General features: G+C 42.2%; 1 protein-coding gene across 5 annotated transcripts in view; it reads left to right on the forward strand.

Moving 5' to 3' along the window:
• The window catches only part of eya4 (EYA transcriptional coactivator and phosphatase 4), a 45,620-nt gene that overhangs the window by 24,314 nt on the left and 7,689 nt on the right, over window positions 1–13,617 (forward strand). For 4 of the 5 annotated variants that reach the window (XM_056405232.1, XM_056405234.1, XM_056405233.1 and 1 more), the window contains 10 exons: window positions 2,538–2,659; window positions 5,899–5,982; window positions 6,704–6,781; window positions 7,539–7,605; window positions 7,786–7,928; window positions 8,465–8,608; window positions 8,737–8,819; window positions 9,937–10,111; window positions 11,393–11,529; window positions 11,805–11,888. In XM_056405232.1, the coding sequence (XP_056261207.1) occupies window positions 2,538–2,659; window positions 5,899–5,982; window positions 6,704–6,781; window positions 7,539–7,605; window positions 7,786–7,928; window positions 8,465–8,608; window positions 8,737–8,819; window positions 9,937–10,111; window positions 11,393–11,529; window positions 11,805–11,888 (1,117 nt within the window). The remainder of the gene's footprint in view (window positions 1–2,537; window positions 2,660–5,898; window positions 5,983–6,703; window positions 6,782–7,538; window positions 7,606–7,785; window positions 7,929–8,464; window positions 8,609–8,736; window positions 8,820–9,936; window positions 10,112–11,392; window positions 11,530–11,804; window positions 11,889–13,617) is intronic. The other variant, XM_056405235.1, reaches the window with a different exon arrangement.

Consider the following 13,617-nt stretch of genomic DNA (forward strand, 5'->3'; position numbering starts at 1 on the left):
TGCATGATATGACAAACAACAGCAGGATCTTCAGAACTTTATGTGAGAGTATCAGTGTACAGTGTGTGTATGTGTGTGTGTGTGTGTGTGTGTGTGTGTGTGTGTGTGTGTGTGTGTGAGCTCTCTGGTCATGGTGCAGAGAGGTGAGGTTTCACTGCAGTTGCGAGCTGTGATGAGGTCATCAACACTTCCCCAAGACTCCAGTGCCCGAAACACACACACAGAAAAAACATACAGGTTACTTATCCAATCTAAGGACAAAAAGAGAAACCATGCAGTGCACACAGTAATTCATTTATATTAATTATTTAGAGCTAAATTAATTAGTTGATCAACAGTAAAATAATCAGCAGCTATTTCAATAGTTTTCAAGCAAAAATAGAAACTATTCTCTGGTTCCAGCTTCTCAAATGAGACGTTTGCAACTGTGTAGATATTGCAGTTATATATCACTGTAAACTGAATATCTGGGCTCTGGGAAGTTGACATATGTGTTTTTTTCACTTTTATTTGACATTTCATATAAAAAAATATTAATTGAGTAATTCAACAATTAAAATGAGATTAATCACTCATGACAATAATCTTTAGTTACAGTCCTAAAACTATATCTTTTACACAATACACCACCACATTGCAATATGATGCAGCCTATTTTTTTTTTTTTTTCAATGACCAGACATAATGTGAAAACCAGAAAAGAGTTTATGAAACACCAACTCCTGCCATCACCTCCCGAGAGGAGCGAAACAGAGAGCAGAGAGGGGAAAAAAAAAATGAACAAGGAGGGGAGACAGAATCATTTCCTGCTGTTGAGAGACAAAAGAAACGGATGGATGAAGAGTGTTGAAGCAGACGAGCGCGAGAGAGGAAAAAGAAAAAAAAAAGGAGAGTGAAAAGTGAAAAAGCGCCATAATCTGTGAAAGTTGTTAGCTTTCCTTGCCATGTACAGCAGAGATATTTTAGGCTTTTGTTTGAAGTTAGGGCTTGGCTCAATATCTCATACACAATAAAACGCTGTTGATGTTAAAACAGTGATCAGTGTTTTTAGTCCACAGGAGAGCAGAATGAATGTTTAGCAGTAAATAGAAAAAAAGAGTTGACAGAGGGAGTTGATTTAGAGTGTTTATCTTTGGTACGTTCCGTCTTTTGCACCCTTTAGCTGCGTCTTTCCCGTCTGCTGAAAGCTATATGTTTATACCTGTCAGTCTGACTGTGGGTTGCAGTCATGTGTGGTGATGCTATCTGCCCATAGCATTGAGATGGACTGCTTCCAGACCGCCACACAGATGTGCACTCTCTCTTTTTAGTACACACACACACACACACACACACACACACACACACACGCACACACACACAGAGTGGTAGACCGGCAGCCCGCATTTGTTTAATTCTCCCTCCATCTCTGTCATTATTCGCTTTGATGTCTCACACAAAAGCACAAGTGTGACCAACCTGCGGGCAGCATGAGACAGGGCTCACACACGCACACACACACACACACACACACACACACACACACACACACACACACACACACACACACACACACACACACACACACATACACAAACACACACACACACACACACATACACAAACACACACACACACACACACATACACAAACACACACACACACACACACGCTCACACACACACACAAGGTCGCTCATATGAGGTACTGTACGTACACACACACTGACTCAACTTTAAACTATGACTTTCACCAGAGAACGTGTCAGTGTGTGGGTTTATGGCAGCAGTGATGAAGAGTCATGAACGAATGTTTTATGTTGCTTTTCTTACCGTGCACAAGCATTGAAAATTTATTAAAAACTATTACACATCTCACTGGGTGTTATGGACCCTTGGAAGAGTAGCTGTTGCCACGGTAACAACTAATAGCGATCCAAATAAACAATAAACACTGATATATGAAAGGCAGACCACTACTCTACCATAAATATGCATCTTCATTCTGTTCATGTCTCTATTTGCTTCCACTCACAGCCATCCCCACACACACACACTAACACACACACGCACACACACACACTTTACCATTACCACCTTGTGGGCTGGTTTGTCCCAGTCATGCATGTGGAACACATTGTAAAACTAAAGCATGCTGGCAGGCTGTGGGTTTGTATTGGAGCCCAGACGTGCGTAGATACACACACACACACACACACACACACACACACACACACACATACACAGTTTTACACACACACTCTCTATAAAAGAGCCAGCAGGCCCGCAGTCAATGTCTAGCGCCCCAGAACACATGCTCGTGTAAGCTAACTGGTAGGGAGAAGCATGAAGTTTACGACTGTGTGTATGTCAGTGTAAGTGATTCCTCTGTGGATACACAGTGTGTCACCGAGTGTGTTCGCTGAGATCCTAACCTAACATATAAAGGTGGGACATTCCCAGCTGTGTGAGCGCACATTGCTGTTGATCTGTTATCCATTCAAACATCACAGTTCATCTCATTTTCTCCCCCTTCCTCCTCCTCGTCCCTCCTGTAGGTCCATGGAAATGCAGGACCTAGCCAGTCCTCATAACCGTGTGGGAGGTGGAGATTCGACAGGCTCCAAGCTAGACAAGAGCAACCTTGGCAGCCCCTCCATCACCACCAATGGAACAGGAGGTGAGAAGGCAGAACTCGTTTTGGTGCTGCGGTAATGAATCAGCAGCGGTGTCTGTGGTCTTCAGTTAGTTAGTCAAATATAGTTTTTAGTATATTTCTTTGGGACCAATTCTATTCTTAATTCTTATTCAGTCATCAGTGAGAACCCTAAACATTGGAAAGACAAAATTACTGCTCAACCACTGAATAAGATTCTGTAGTTTCCACATGGAAGTCATAACTTACTCACTTTCTTATTGAAAGGTACATGAAAAAATTGATACCACTTACATATCTGTACAAGAAATATAAAGCCCCAGCCAACAACAAAATATGCACAACAACCTGTGTGCAAAAACGAGCTGAGGTTTTAGAGGAGGTTATGTGTGAGACTATTTCTTGGCTGGAAACTAGCAGAGCTTCCAGGAAATCATTGCACCCAGCTAAGAAATAGTTTGGCACATAACCGTCCCTCTAAAACCGCAGCTTGTCATTATAGCGCCTTTTTTAATATAAATAAATCTTAAGAGATAAAACGCTGATTAGTGATCTTTGGAAGTGCTAGAAAGGCCAACTAGGCTACAGGCAAACTTCCAGTCCTTATGCTAAACTAAGCTAACTGGCTGCTGGCTGTAGCTTTCATGTTTACCCAACAGACATGAGAGTGGTATCAGTCTTATCATCCAACTCTTGTCAAGAAAGCAAATAAGTGCATTTCCCAAAATGTTCCAGTCTATTCCTGTAAGAGTTACGAAGATGTAAAAGAGGTCTGAAGAGTTTGAAACCTACAGTTTCAGACTACACATCAACATGTCATGCTAGGATTTACTGATGCCTCATTTCAAACTAAAGAAGAAAATATATGAAGTCTGTCTAGCTCTCGCTCCAACAGGAGGTTGGAAGCGCATGCTGTAAGTCAATTTGGGCAAAGCATTTGATGAGTGTAATGTAATGTAAGGAAATCTATTGCAAAATCATCAGTGAGAAAGATTTTCAACATGCAGAGATAAGTACTTTTTGAGGAATTTATAGAGACGGAAGGAGACGTGCACATGCAAGCGCACGCATACACACACACATACACACACACATGCTGGCATTAGTACTTGAGTAAACCACTGGAGAATGTGTGTAAACACACGGTGAAGCACTTCTGCTCTCCTCAACTAACCGCTTGGCAAAGTGTGTGTGTGTGTGTGTGTGTGTGCGTGTTTGTGCGTGTGTGTGTGTGTGTGCGTGTGTGTGTGTGTGTGTGTGTGTGTTTGTGTGTGTGCATGAGTGTATATGTTTGGGTGCAAGCCCAAAATCCCACTGGAAACTATTTCCTCTACAAGAGCATTAAAGCATCACCGCTCTCTTAGATGTCAACACCAGCGAGCCCTCTCCTCTCTTTTTCTTCCCCGTGTCCCATTCTCTCTGTTTCTTCCTTTTTCTTTCCTCTGTCCGTCTGTCTTTGTCTTTCTTCTTCTCATCTTTTTCTCCTGTCACCCTTGATCTCCCCCTCTGTCACTCTCTGTCCTCTGGAATAGTTTTGACGGGGCAGTTTGATGTAACAGTTCTGGATCTAAGTGCTTTTGTTAAGGGCAATCCTTTGATCTGCTGCTGATTTAACAAGCTATGGAGACCACTTTTAATGGTACCGTAATGGAAAAAGTGAGATGCTGCATTTTAGTCAACTTGATGTGTCAAAACACGCACACAGAAATAGCTGTGCTCTGAGTGGACTGCATTCAGTCCATCTTAGAGCACATTAAATCATTTTTGATGAGCTGAGCTCACCGTTAATGGTTTAAGCAGACAGAGCTGGGACTACATGGTCACAGCCAAAACAAACTACATACCCAACATTCCCTTCACCTGACATCAGCCAGCGCTTGGACCCAGAGGGGCCATCTCCATAGCAACTCATTTGTCTTCATTAGGGCTTGTCCAATGGGTTGTATTGCTCTCCGAGGGGATTAATGAAGTTGTCGTGAATTTAATGGAGCTCTCAGATGGTCAGTGATGATGAGTTTTAATCATGTTCAGAGAGAGACAGAAAAATGAACTGAAAAACAGCAGGTTTGATGTTAAAGGTGGTCAGCAGGTGGACTTCTCCTTTTTAAAGATTGTGATAACATTTGGGAAATACGCTTATTCACTTAATCCGTAGTTAGATGAGAAGATTGATACCCCTTTCATATCCATTTGTTAAAGCAGCTATAATCAATATTTTTGTATTTACAATGGATCACATGACTACTTGTGTGTTAAAGGGGGGGTCACTCATAGTCACTAACCAACAGATGACCGTCACCAGGATGTGCACAGCTGCAGAGTCTTCTCAGCTTTTTGGAGCTGTTAAGTTTTCTCGCCTGCAACATTTTTAATTTTGCTTCAATCTCACCTGTCCATCATCATCGTTCTCAGCCACATCACTCAGTTTTTTCGAGCAAAAAAGCTCTACGGTACTCACTTCACGGTACCTGCAAGACAGAAAAAGTTGTCGATTAGCTGGTGAACATAGTGAAGCATTTAGCTGCTAAAGAGCCAGATGTTTCCCTCAGGAGGTGGTGGAGAGCAAAACAGGATTTGTAAATAAGCAACTTTTGCTAACAAAGCAGTTTTCTACTTTATAAAGTAACAATATGTCAGGTGTTGTGTTTACAAAATGTTTCTGTTGCCCTCAAGTGGTTATTGCAGGTTTAATTGTGAAGCTACAGCCAGGAGATGGTTTGCTTAGCTTAGCATAAAGCCTGGAAACAGGGGGAAACAGTTAGCCTGGTTCTGTCAAAACAACATCAGCCTACCAGCAGTTCTAAGCTCACAAAATAACTTGCTCTGTCTTGTTTGTTTAATCTGTAGAAAAACCAAAGTGTAAAACACAGCAAGTTGTGATTTTTATATTTCTTGGTAAGGTGTAGTGACTTCCTGTAGTGTCTGCTAGTTGCCTGGCAACCTCATATTAAAGATATTTTAACTTATGAGCTTCAGGAGTGCTGCTGGGCAGATGTTTCACTTTGGATATAACCAGGCTAGCTGTTTCCGCCTGCCTCTATTTTTATGCTAAGTTAAGTTAAACTCCTGGCTTTAGCTTCATATTTACCATACAGGCCTTCTCATCTAACTTTAAGCAAAAAAAAAAAAAAGCTAATTAGAATATCTTTTACAATACAAATGTCTACTTTTTAAAATGGTCACCATGTCACATTTACCCGAGACTGGCGTCTGGTTCTCAGTGCGTCATATCCTCACCACCTTCCCACCTTGCACCCCTTTAGGTGAAAATATGACTGTTCTAAACACGGCTGATTGGCTGTTGGGCTGCAGCAGCCCGCCCCCCGCCCCGGGCTCCAAGGACTATGGTACAGAGGTGCATGTGTGTGAATCCCAGGCCAAAAGTCATATTAGCTTAAATGCAAAAAGTGATGGATTTCCACAGTTTAGGCTGTTCCTAGATCTGATGTTTTTGTGCCAGAATTGCTGTGATTTTCATTTGCTGTGCAGTGCTCTCTTCTCTTTGGATCACATTGTGAATTTATCACAAAATGTATGGAGTTATTATTAGTTATATTTGCAGGGTTCCCAACAGTCAACACATGAAAGAGAATTTGATGAATTAGCTGAGGAAGTCAGCAAATATCAGGGGATTTTGCCAAAGTGTTACCTTGCATGCTTATATTTTTAGAACTTAATCATTACATTTTATGGTTGTCATACTGTTCCTGAGCTAAAAAGTCACATAAAAAAAAAAACAAGGAGGAATAAAGCTTCAAGGTCATGGTGGTGTTTTGACTTGGTTTTAGAAAATGTATTAAAAACTGTTGAATCAGTTATTGTGGGAACCCTGCACACAATATTTGCACCATTACTGGAACTGCATGGCAGTTTTCTACTCTCTTTACTAAATAAGCCTTTCTTTGTGTGTGTGTGTGTGTGTGTGTGTGTGTGTGTGGTGTGTGTGTGTGTGTGTGTGTGTGTGTGTGTGTGTGTTTGTGTGTTTGTGTGTGTATATGTATATGTGTGTGTGTGATGGTACTTCCTTACTGGCCTCCCCAAACACTGATCCTTTCCCTCTTCCTTAAGTGAAAACAGAGCCTATGAACAACAGTGATACAGTCACTACGACAGGCGACACAGCACTGGACACATACGCAGGCTCAGGTAACACACACACACACACACACACACACACACACACACACACACACACACACACACATACAAACACACAAACACACACATCTATGAACAGAAATTTAAATAGTGACTGCCTTTTAGTCTCTCTCGGCTCTTTCCCACTTTGTTTTCTCAGACTCACAAAAGTCACACACCGTCATCCATTTCGGCGCAGTGGTAGGCGTGCTGAAAGCTTTAATCCCATGAAGCATTGCCTGTCCTTGGATTGCGTCATAGAGGGATGAGAGAGCGGGACAGACAATTTTACACTTGTTTTTTTTTTTTTTTTTTAGACTCACACACGACCCTGTACTCCTTTTACACTGCACACACACACACACACACGCACACACACAGACAGACACAGATACACAAAACCATTAAGCAACACACACTGAGGGTTTAGAAGCAGTGGGGTGTTTGTCAGTATTGAGCTCTGACATCTCAATGACCACAAACAGACATTGTGTTTTACTATGAGGCCCACAGTAAGGGTTTCATGGACTACAGTGCTCTCTAAAGAGGGATAACTTGGCTCCTCTCCATTCAAAATGATTCAAATTATGTTTACTGGAAAAGCATTTCAGCTCCAACAAGCTGGAGGCCTTGAATTGTGCTGCTCAGGAGTGGTTTTGTTCAACGAGAAAGAAAACAGAAGATTCGAGCTGACACCATCCATAACCTGTATTTTTTGTTTGTTTTTTTTTTGTCTTGTTGTTATTAATTATTGTGCTGTTTTTAGTAATCACCAGCAGCGGGTACAGCCCTCGTTCAGCCCACCAGTACTCCCCTCCGCTTTACCCTTCAAAGTAAGTCTGACACAACACAGGCTGCTCTCCGACAATCCTTAAGAGCGCATCTCGCTCTATACAGTTAGTTAGACTTCGCCCATTTAAACATTAAATGACCTCCTATGTTTTTTTATCTGCCCGGTTCCTACCTCACCCGTCTGTCCGTCTCCGCTGCTTCTCTTCCCTCTCCTTTCCCAGGCCCTACCCTCACATCCTCTCCACGCCTGCAGCCCCTCCCATGCCGACCTACGCCGGTCAACCCCAGTTCAGCAGCATGCAGCAGTCAACTGTCTACACCGCTTACTCCCAGACAGGGCAGGCCTACGGACTGTCCACCTATGGTATTGACAGACGCACACATTAAACGTACATACTGTGACGTACAGTACCTGGAACAGTTTTCCACGATTGTTACAGTAATTGCTCAGATAATTTTGTTTAATAAAACTGCCAAACATTCACTGATTCCGGCTTCTAATGTTTGAGTGTTTTCTGCCTCTCGTATGAAGCTGAGTTTATGATTGTAAGTCATTTTCCACTATTTTCTAACACTTTATGCAAATCAAAGGCTTTATCAGATCATTGAGAAAATTAACTGGTAGACTGATAAATAATGGAAATAAATCATTACTTGAAGCCCAAAAAAAAACGCATTTAAAAAGTGCTTAGACCAAATATTATTGGGAGACTTTGTAGAGAAGAGAACATTGTTGGGTGTGTTCAGTGTGATTATAAATAATATATAATCACAGAATTCAAACATTCCTACAACTAAACTGAAAAAAAAGAAACGACACAGAAAAATTAAAATCAGATTACACTTGTTTTCTGATTGATTGGCAACAAAATAATATTGAATGTTTGTGTCTTGTCATAGACCTCGGTGTGATGCTGCCGGGCATCAAGACAGAGAGCGGCCTGGCCCAGAGTCAGTCTCCTCTGCAGACGGGCCTCAGCTACAGCCCCGGCTTCACCACACCTCAGCCCGGACAGACTGCATATTCACCCTATCAGATGCCAGGTCGGTAGAAAAAGCATCTTAAAGAACAACTCAACTCAGAAACCATAATCACGCATTCTTCTGATCTGATTAGGAAAATACCGAAAAATGATCTGACCCTTTTATTCCTCTCTTTTCTGTCTCTCCAGGTTCCAGTTTCACTCCTTCCTCAGGCCTCTACGCCACCAACAACTCTGTGTCCAACCCCGCCAACTACACTGCCACACAGCAGGTACATGTCCATATATGTGTGTGTGTGTGTGGGTGCGAGTATGTGTGTGCGTGCATCAAGGCTTGTCCATCAGCTTAAACCTTTAACGTTCACTTTCCCAGGCCAATAAGAAATCCCATTTCCTAAGGGAGTTCTTGCCAGAGCAGATCAACCGTGCCACATGTTTGGTCTGAGTGGTCAAGTGAACGTCATTTTCCTCATTACGCCGGCTCAAACAAAGGATGAGGATTTTGTATGGTGCAGTTGCGATAGCATTTGAGCCCAGAAGTGGTTTCACAGTCACGCTCCCACACAACTTTCCCCATTTGGAGCAGCTTTAAGAAATAAAATCTAATTACACCGCGACCTTGCAACAGGGAAAAACTACGGAAAGAAACAGAAAATTAGTCTATGTGAAAGAGTGTTTTGTTCTGAATATTTCTCTACGTCTATATGATGAATTGTATTGTGGTAGTAAAATGGTTAAAGGGGGGGATTTAATGTCCCACTATGATAGATGTGGCTGTTTACAGGAAGAAAGTCAAGGTTTGGCTTGTGTGGGTGGATTATGGGGAATATGGTGTGTGTGTCTATGTGTGTGTGTGCGCGTGTATAAGTGTATGAGTTTAACAGGAAAAGAGAAAGTAAGCGGAAACTGAGAGAGAGAGACTGATTGAAATCAAGTCTGTGTGTATACAGTATGTGTGAATATGCATGCTTGCATACACACTTTGCTGACTACCCGCCAACTGTGCGTGCGTGTGTGCGTGCGTGCGTGCGTGTGTGCGTGCGTGCGTGCGTGTGTGTGTGCATTCATGTAGTGTGCTCCAGTTTATAAGGGCTCGTAGAGATGGACGTAGTGACAGGTTTAGAGAGCTGACTCATAAAAGTGCCCATCTCCACTGGGTCAGTAAAAAGCAGCAACACAAGGCTTTAATTGTTTTGAAGATATAAAATACAGAATGTAGGGAATAAAAGATTAGAGAAATCCGAGGGAACACTTGTAAAATCGACCATCAAAAGTCAGTCTGAACCTTTCCAGAAAAGTGAAACATCTCAATTTTCCTCCTCCTTTCTTTTTGTCCCTGCTCTCTGCATTGTGTCTTTGTGAGCTCATAACTCATGTTATTCTCTGCAGGATTATCCCTCATATACGACGTTTGGCCAAAACCAGTACGCCCAGTATTATTCCGCCTCCACTTACGGGACATATATGACCTCCAACAGCGTGGATGGCACAGGCTCCACAGCAGCCTACCAGCTGCAAGATCCCACCCCCGCCATGACCGGACAGGCTGCTGAACTTCACCCAGGTTTGTGCTTAAAAAACAAACACCACCGCTCAGAATGAAAGTGTCAAATTGCCGACACTCCACCACAGTTCTAACGTCATAAATATGCAAACAAAATGTCCGATTTTTTCACCGCTCCTTGATTGTGGCTCCATAATCTTGTTTCCAGTAGAAAAATACCACAGTTTGGGTAACTGAGTTCAAAACCCTCTTTCAGCCTACGACGAGGCACAGGAAGCAACTTCAGACTGTCGCCATAGTTACCTGGCATCACGCTCGCTAATTGGAGAATCGGCATGTGTTTACATTAGCCTGAGAGACTTTGATTAGAGTGAAGTTATGTTAAATATTGCACTTTTATAGACAAGTCGGACAAAGACAAAGAGAAAGACGAACAGAGCTAAAGTGCACCCATATGTGCAGAAATGTGGCTTTATATTCATATTTTTCTGTTTCTTTTTATTCACATTTTTCCTTGGTTTATCTTGGCTGTGATTCAGGAAGCCTGATTAAAGGAGCTTATCGTTCTTCCTGTCACTGGCACTTTCCCTCTCACTGCCTCTCTCACCTTCTCTCTCTCTTTCTCTTTTTTTTTTTTTTTGACAGTGGTTATCTTTTTCTCCTGGTTGCTCACATGCTCTCTGTGTCTTTTTGTGTCTTTATCCACCCCCACCCGCTCCTCATCTCCGTCTCTCTCTCTCTCTCTCTCTCTCTCCCTCCACCTCCCTCTTCCCCTGATTGAGACATAACAATATGAGAGCTGAAGCTTAGAGTCTGGTTCTAGTTACCACACAGCAGTGGGAGCATATGGCATGAGGAGGGTGTGTGAATGCGCAAGAATGTGTGTGCGCTCTTGTGTGCCCCTGCAGAATTTTGAAGATACATTATCTTTGCAAGAAGCATCAGCTTACCTAACTTTACTTTGAATTTATTGCACAGTTCCATGTTTTCCCTCCTCTGTTAAATCCTTACATGTGCATGTGAATCACTCAGAATACCAGTGGTGCTTTTGTTTAGGTTTCTTGGTCGTCTTTAAGTTGATCTGTCATGCCAATTACCTTGAATTATTAAACCTGACAAGATGGCTTATAACTGTACAAAGTCTGAGCTATTGCTTTTCCTGAAGTGGATACAGTTCCAGAGCACCTGTGGGATCAGCTCAAACCACATCATTACTGTTGCTTTAATGCAGAGAATAAACTGTAGTTTGTGATTGCTTGTGCAGTCTGAGACGGACATTTGATCATTTGTAAATTTTAAATGTTTTTAAATGTCCTGTATGTGTTTGCGTTCGCCCCTCAGGGGACTTTGACACAGTGCAGAGCCCCTCAACGCCCATCAAAGAGCTGGATGACCGAGCCTGCCGGAGTGGGGGGTCCAAATCCCGGGGCAGGGGCCGCAAGAACAACCCTTCCCCTCCCCCTGATAGTGACCTGGAGGTAAGGGACCAAAAACTCCCACAGACAGAGGACTTACATTACTGACTGACTATTCCATTCAAGTCTCAGTGGATATGTGGTATTCCCTTTGATCTTCATCCTCTCTGCTCACTGAGGTCTCAAAATACAAAGGAGGAGAGGCTGATAGAGAGCAGGACCACCCATGACCATGTCCAGTTCAACTTGCATGCACATATGGATGCAACATTTCTGTAAAAAAAAACAAAAAAAACATCTTTTAATGTCTTTTAATGTTTTTTTTTTTTTTTCTCCAGAGGGTGTTTGTGTGGGATCTGGACGAGACAATCATTGTCTTCCATTCACTGCTCACTGGCTCCTACGCACAGAAATATGGCAAGGTAAGATCATCACCATGCCTTCGCTGTCTCTCTGTCCAGCACCCTCTAATATAAGTAAACAGTTAGTCCATCCATCTTCTTTCTTCCCTCCAAATGTGGAATAACAATGGCATCATTTTGATGAAATGAAGAGTGATGAATCTCCATGTTTCGCTCCAGCCTTTCAAAGATCGCCACAACTGGCATAATTGTGGGTTTATAACTGAAACATTCACTTTTTAAATCCTAAAAGGCCGTAACTGCTGCTCTATTGAAGCTTGGGGAGATGATGCATCATCCTGTTACCAGCACTCGGAGTCAAGGGCATAATTTCAACTGGATATGTGGGGGGGGGGCCATATCCTCCTTACTTTTACGGTTTCAGTTTAATTGACTTACTAAAATTTCTTTAAACTGTGTACACTGACTGCCCAGCTGCCAGAATCCAAACAGCCTTCAGTTATTACTGAGAGCTCACAGCAATAAGGCTTACAAGTACTCCTGCAGCGAGCGCTCCGTGCATCTTTTTTGCCCCAGGCTTTGTCTCACAGGCAACGTATTGATGGAGGTTGTCTGATAGGAAGAGCTGCAAACACTACTCAGGGTTTTAAAAAGTATTTACACCTCTGTTTAATGTTTTTTTGAGGTTTAAAAAATAAAAAATAATTAATATTCTTCTAAAAAATATGCTGCAAATGGACATCCGTCAAATTTACAGCAGTAGATTTCATTCAATTACAGTTCATTTAAGTGAAGATGCTGATACAAGATGAAGCTACATGTGCTTTGAAATACAGAGTGCATTAACAATACAGCAGTATACATAGGAGGAAACAGAATTCCACATTTTTTGTTGAACTCCTATAATTATGAAAGCACAATAACCAATGTCACCCCCCCCCCCCCCTTTTCTGAAACTTAACCCACACCCTTGTTTAAAGAAGTTTGTTTTATATAAAACCCAGCTCAGAATGAGCTTCATTTCCCTCGGTATATTACTGACATTACATCAACTACTTCAAGAATGTTATGATTAATTTATGATGATGACCACATACATAATAAAATTAATAAGTCTTAAAATGTACTACATATTAAGAACATGAGTAAAAGCCATTAATAATTGGTTCATGCTTACATTAATCCAATCAGGGTTTAACAGGCTAATTTCTTACCTAGACTGATGTTTGTTTCAAACTTCACTGTGAACTTATGTGGAGGTCTCAACTTCTCAAATAACAGCTACACTGTTTATATTTCCCTTTACTTTAACAGTCCTTGGCTCTGATCTGGAATCATCCTATGTGGTCAAGGCTACAGATTTTTATTGGGTGATGTCATTTCCTGCGGGCACCGACATAGCCACCAGCCTGCCTCTAGGGGCTTTGCATCCCGAGCCTGTTCTGACATCTTGTTTTGGCAGTCAAACAAAAGCTGGCATGGCTCACGCACACACACACACACACACACACACACACACACGCATACACACACCATTTGGAGCCAGACTTTCATAGAACCATAGGAACCTAGGCGTTTTACAGATAGGATTTGTGGGCACTGATGCACTTCCTAGTTGCTCTGCAGTCAGGGAATTTAATGTTTGGCAATTGGGTTTTAATGGGTAAAGGAAAGGCCCTGGTGAGTTGTAAATCAGTCTCTGTGTGTGTGTGTGTGTGTGTGTGTGTGTGTGTGTGTGTGTGTGTGTGTGTGTGTGTGTGAGAGAGAGAGAGAGAGAGAGAGAGAACAC

The sequence above is a fragment of the Seriola aureovittata genome, chromosome 19 (genome assembly GCF_021018895.1).
Source record: "Seriola aureovittata isolate HTS-2021-v1 ecotype China chromosome 19, ASM2101889v1, whole genome shotgun sequence".
NCBI classification, from domain to species: Eukaryota; Metazoa; Chordata; class Actinopteri; order Carangiformes; family Carangidae; genus Seriola; species Seriola aureovittata.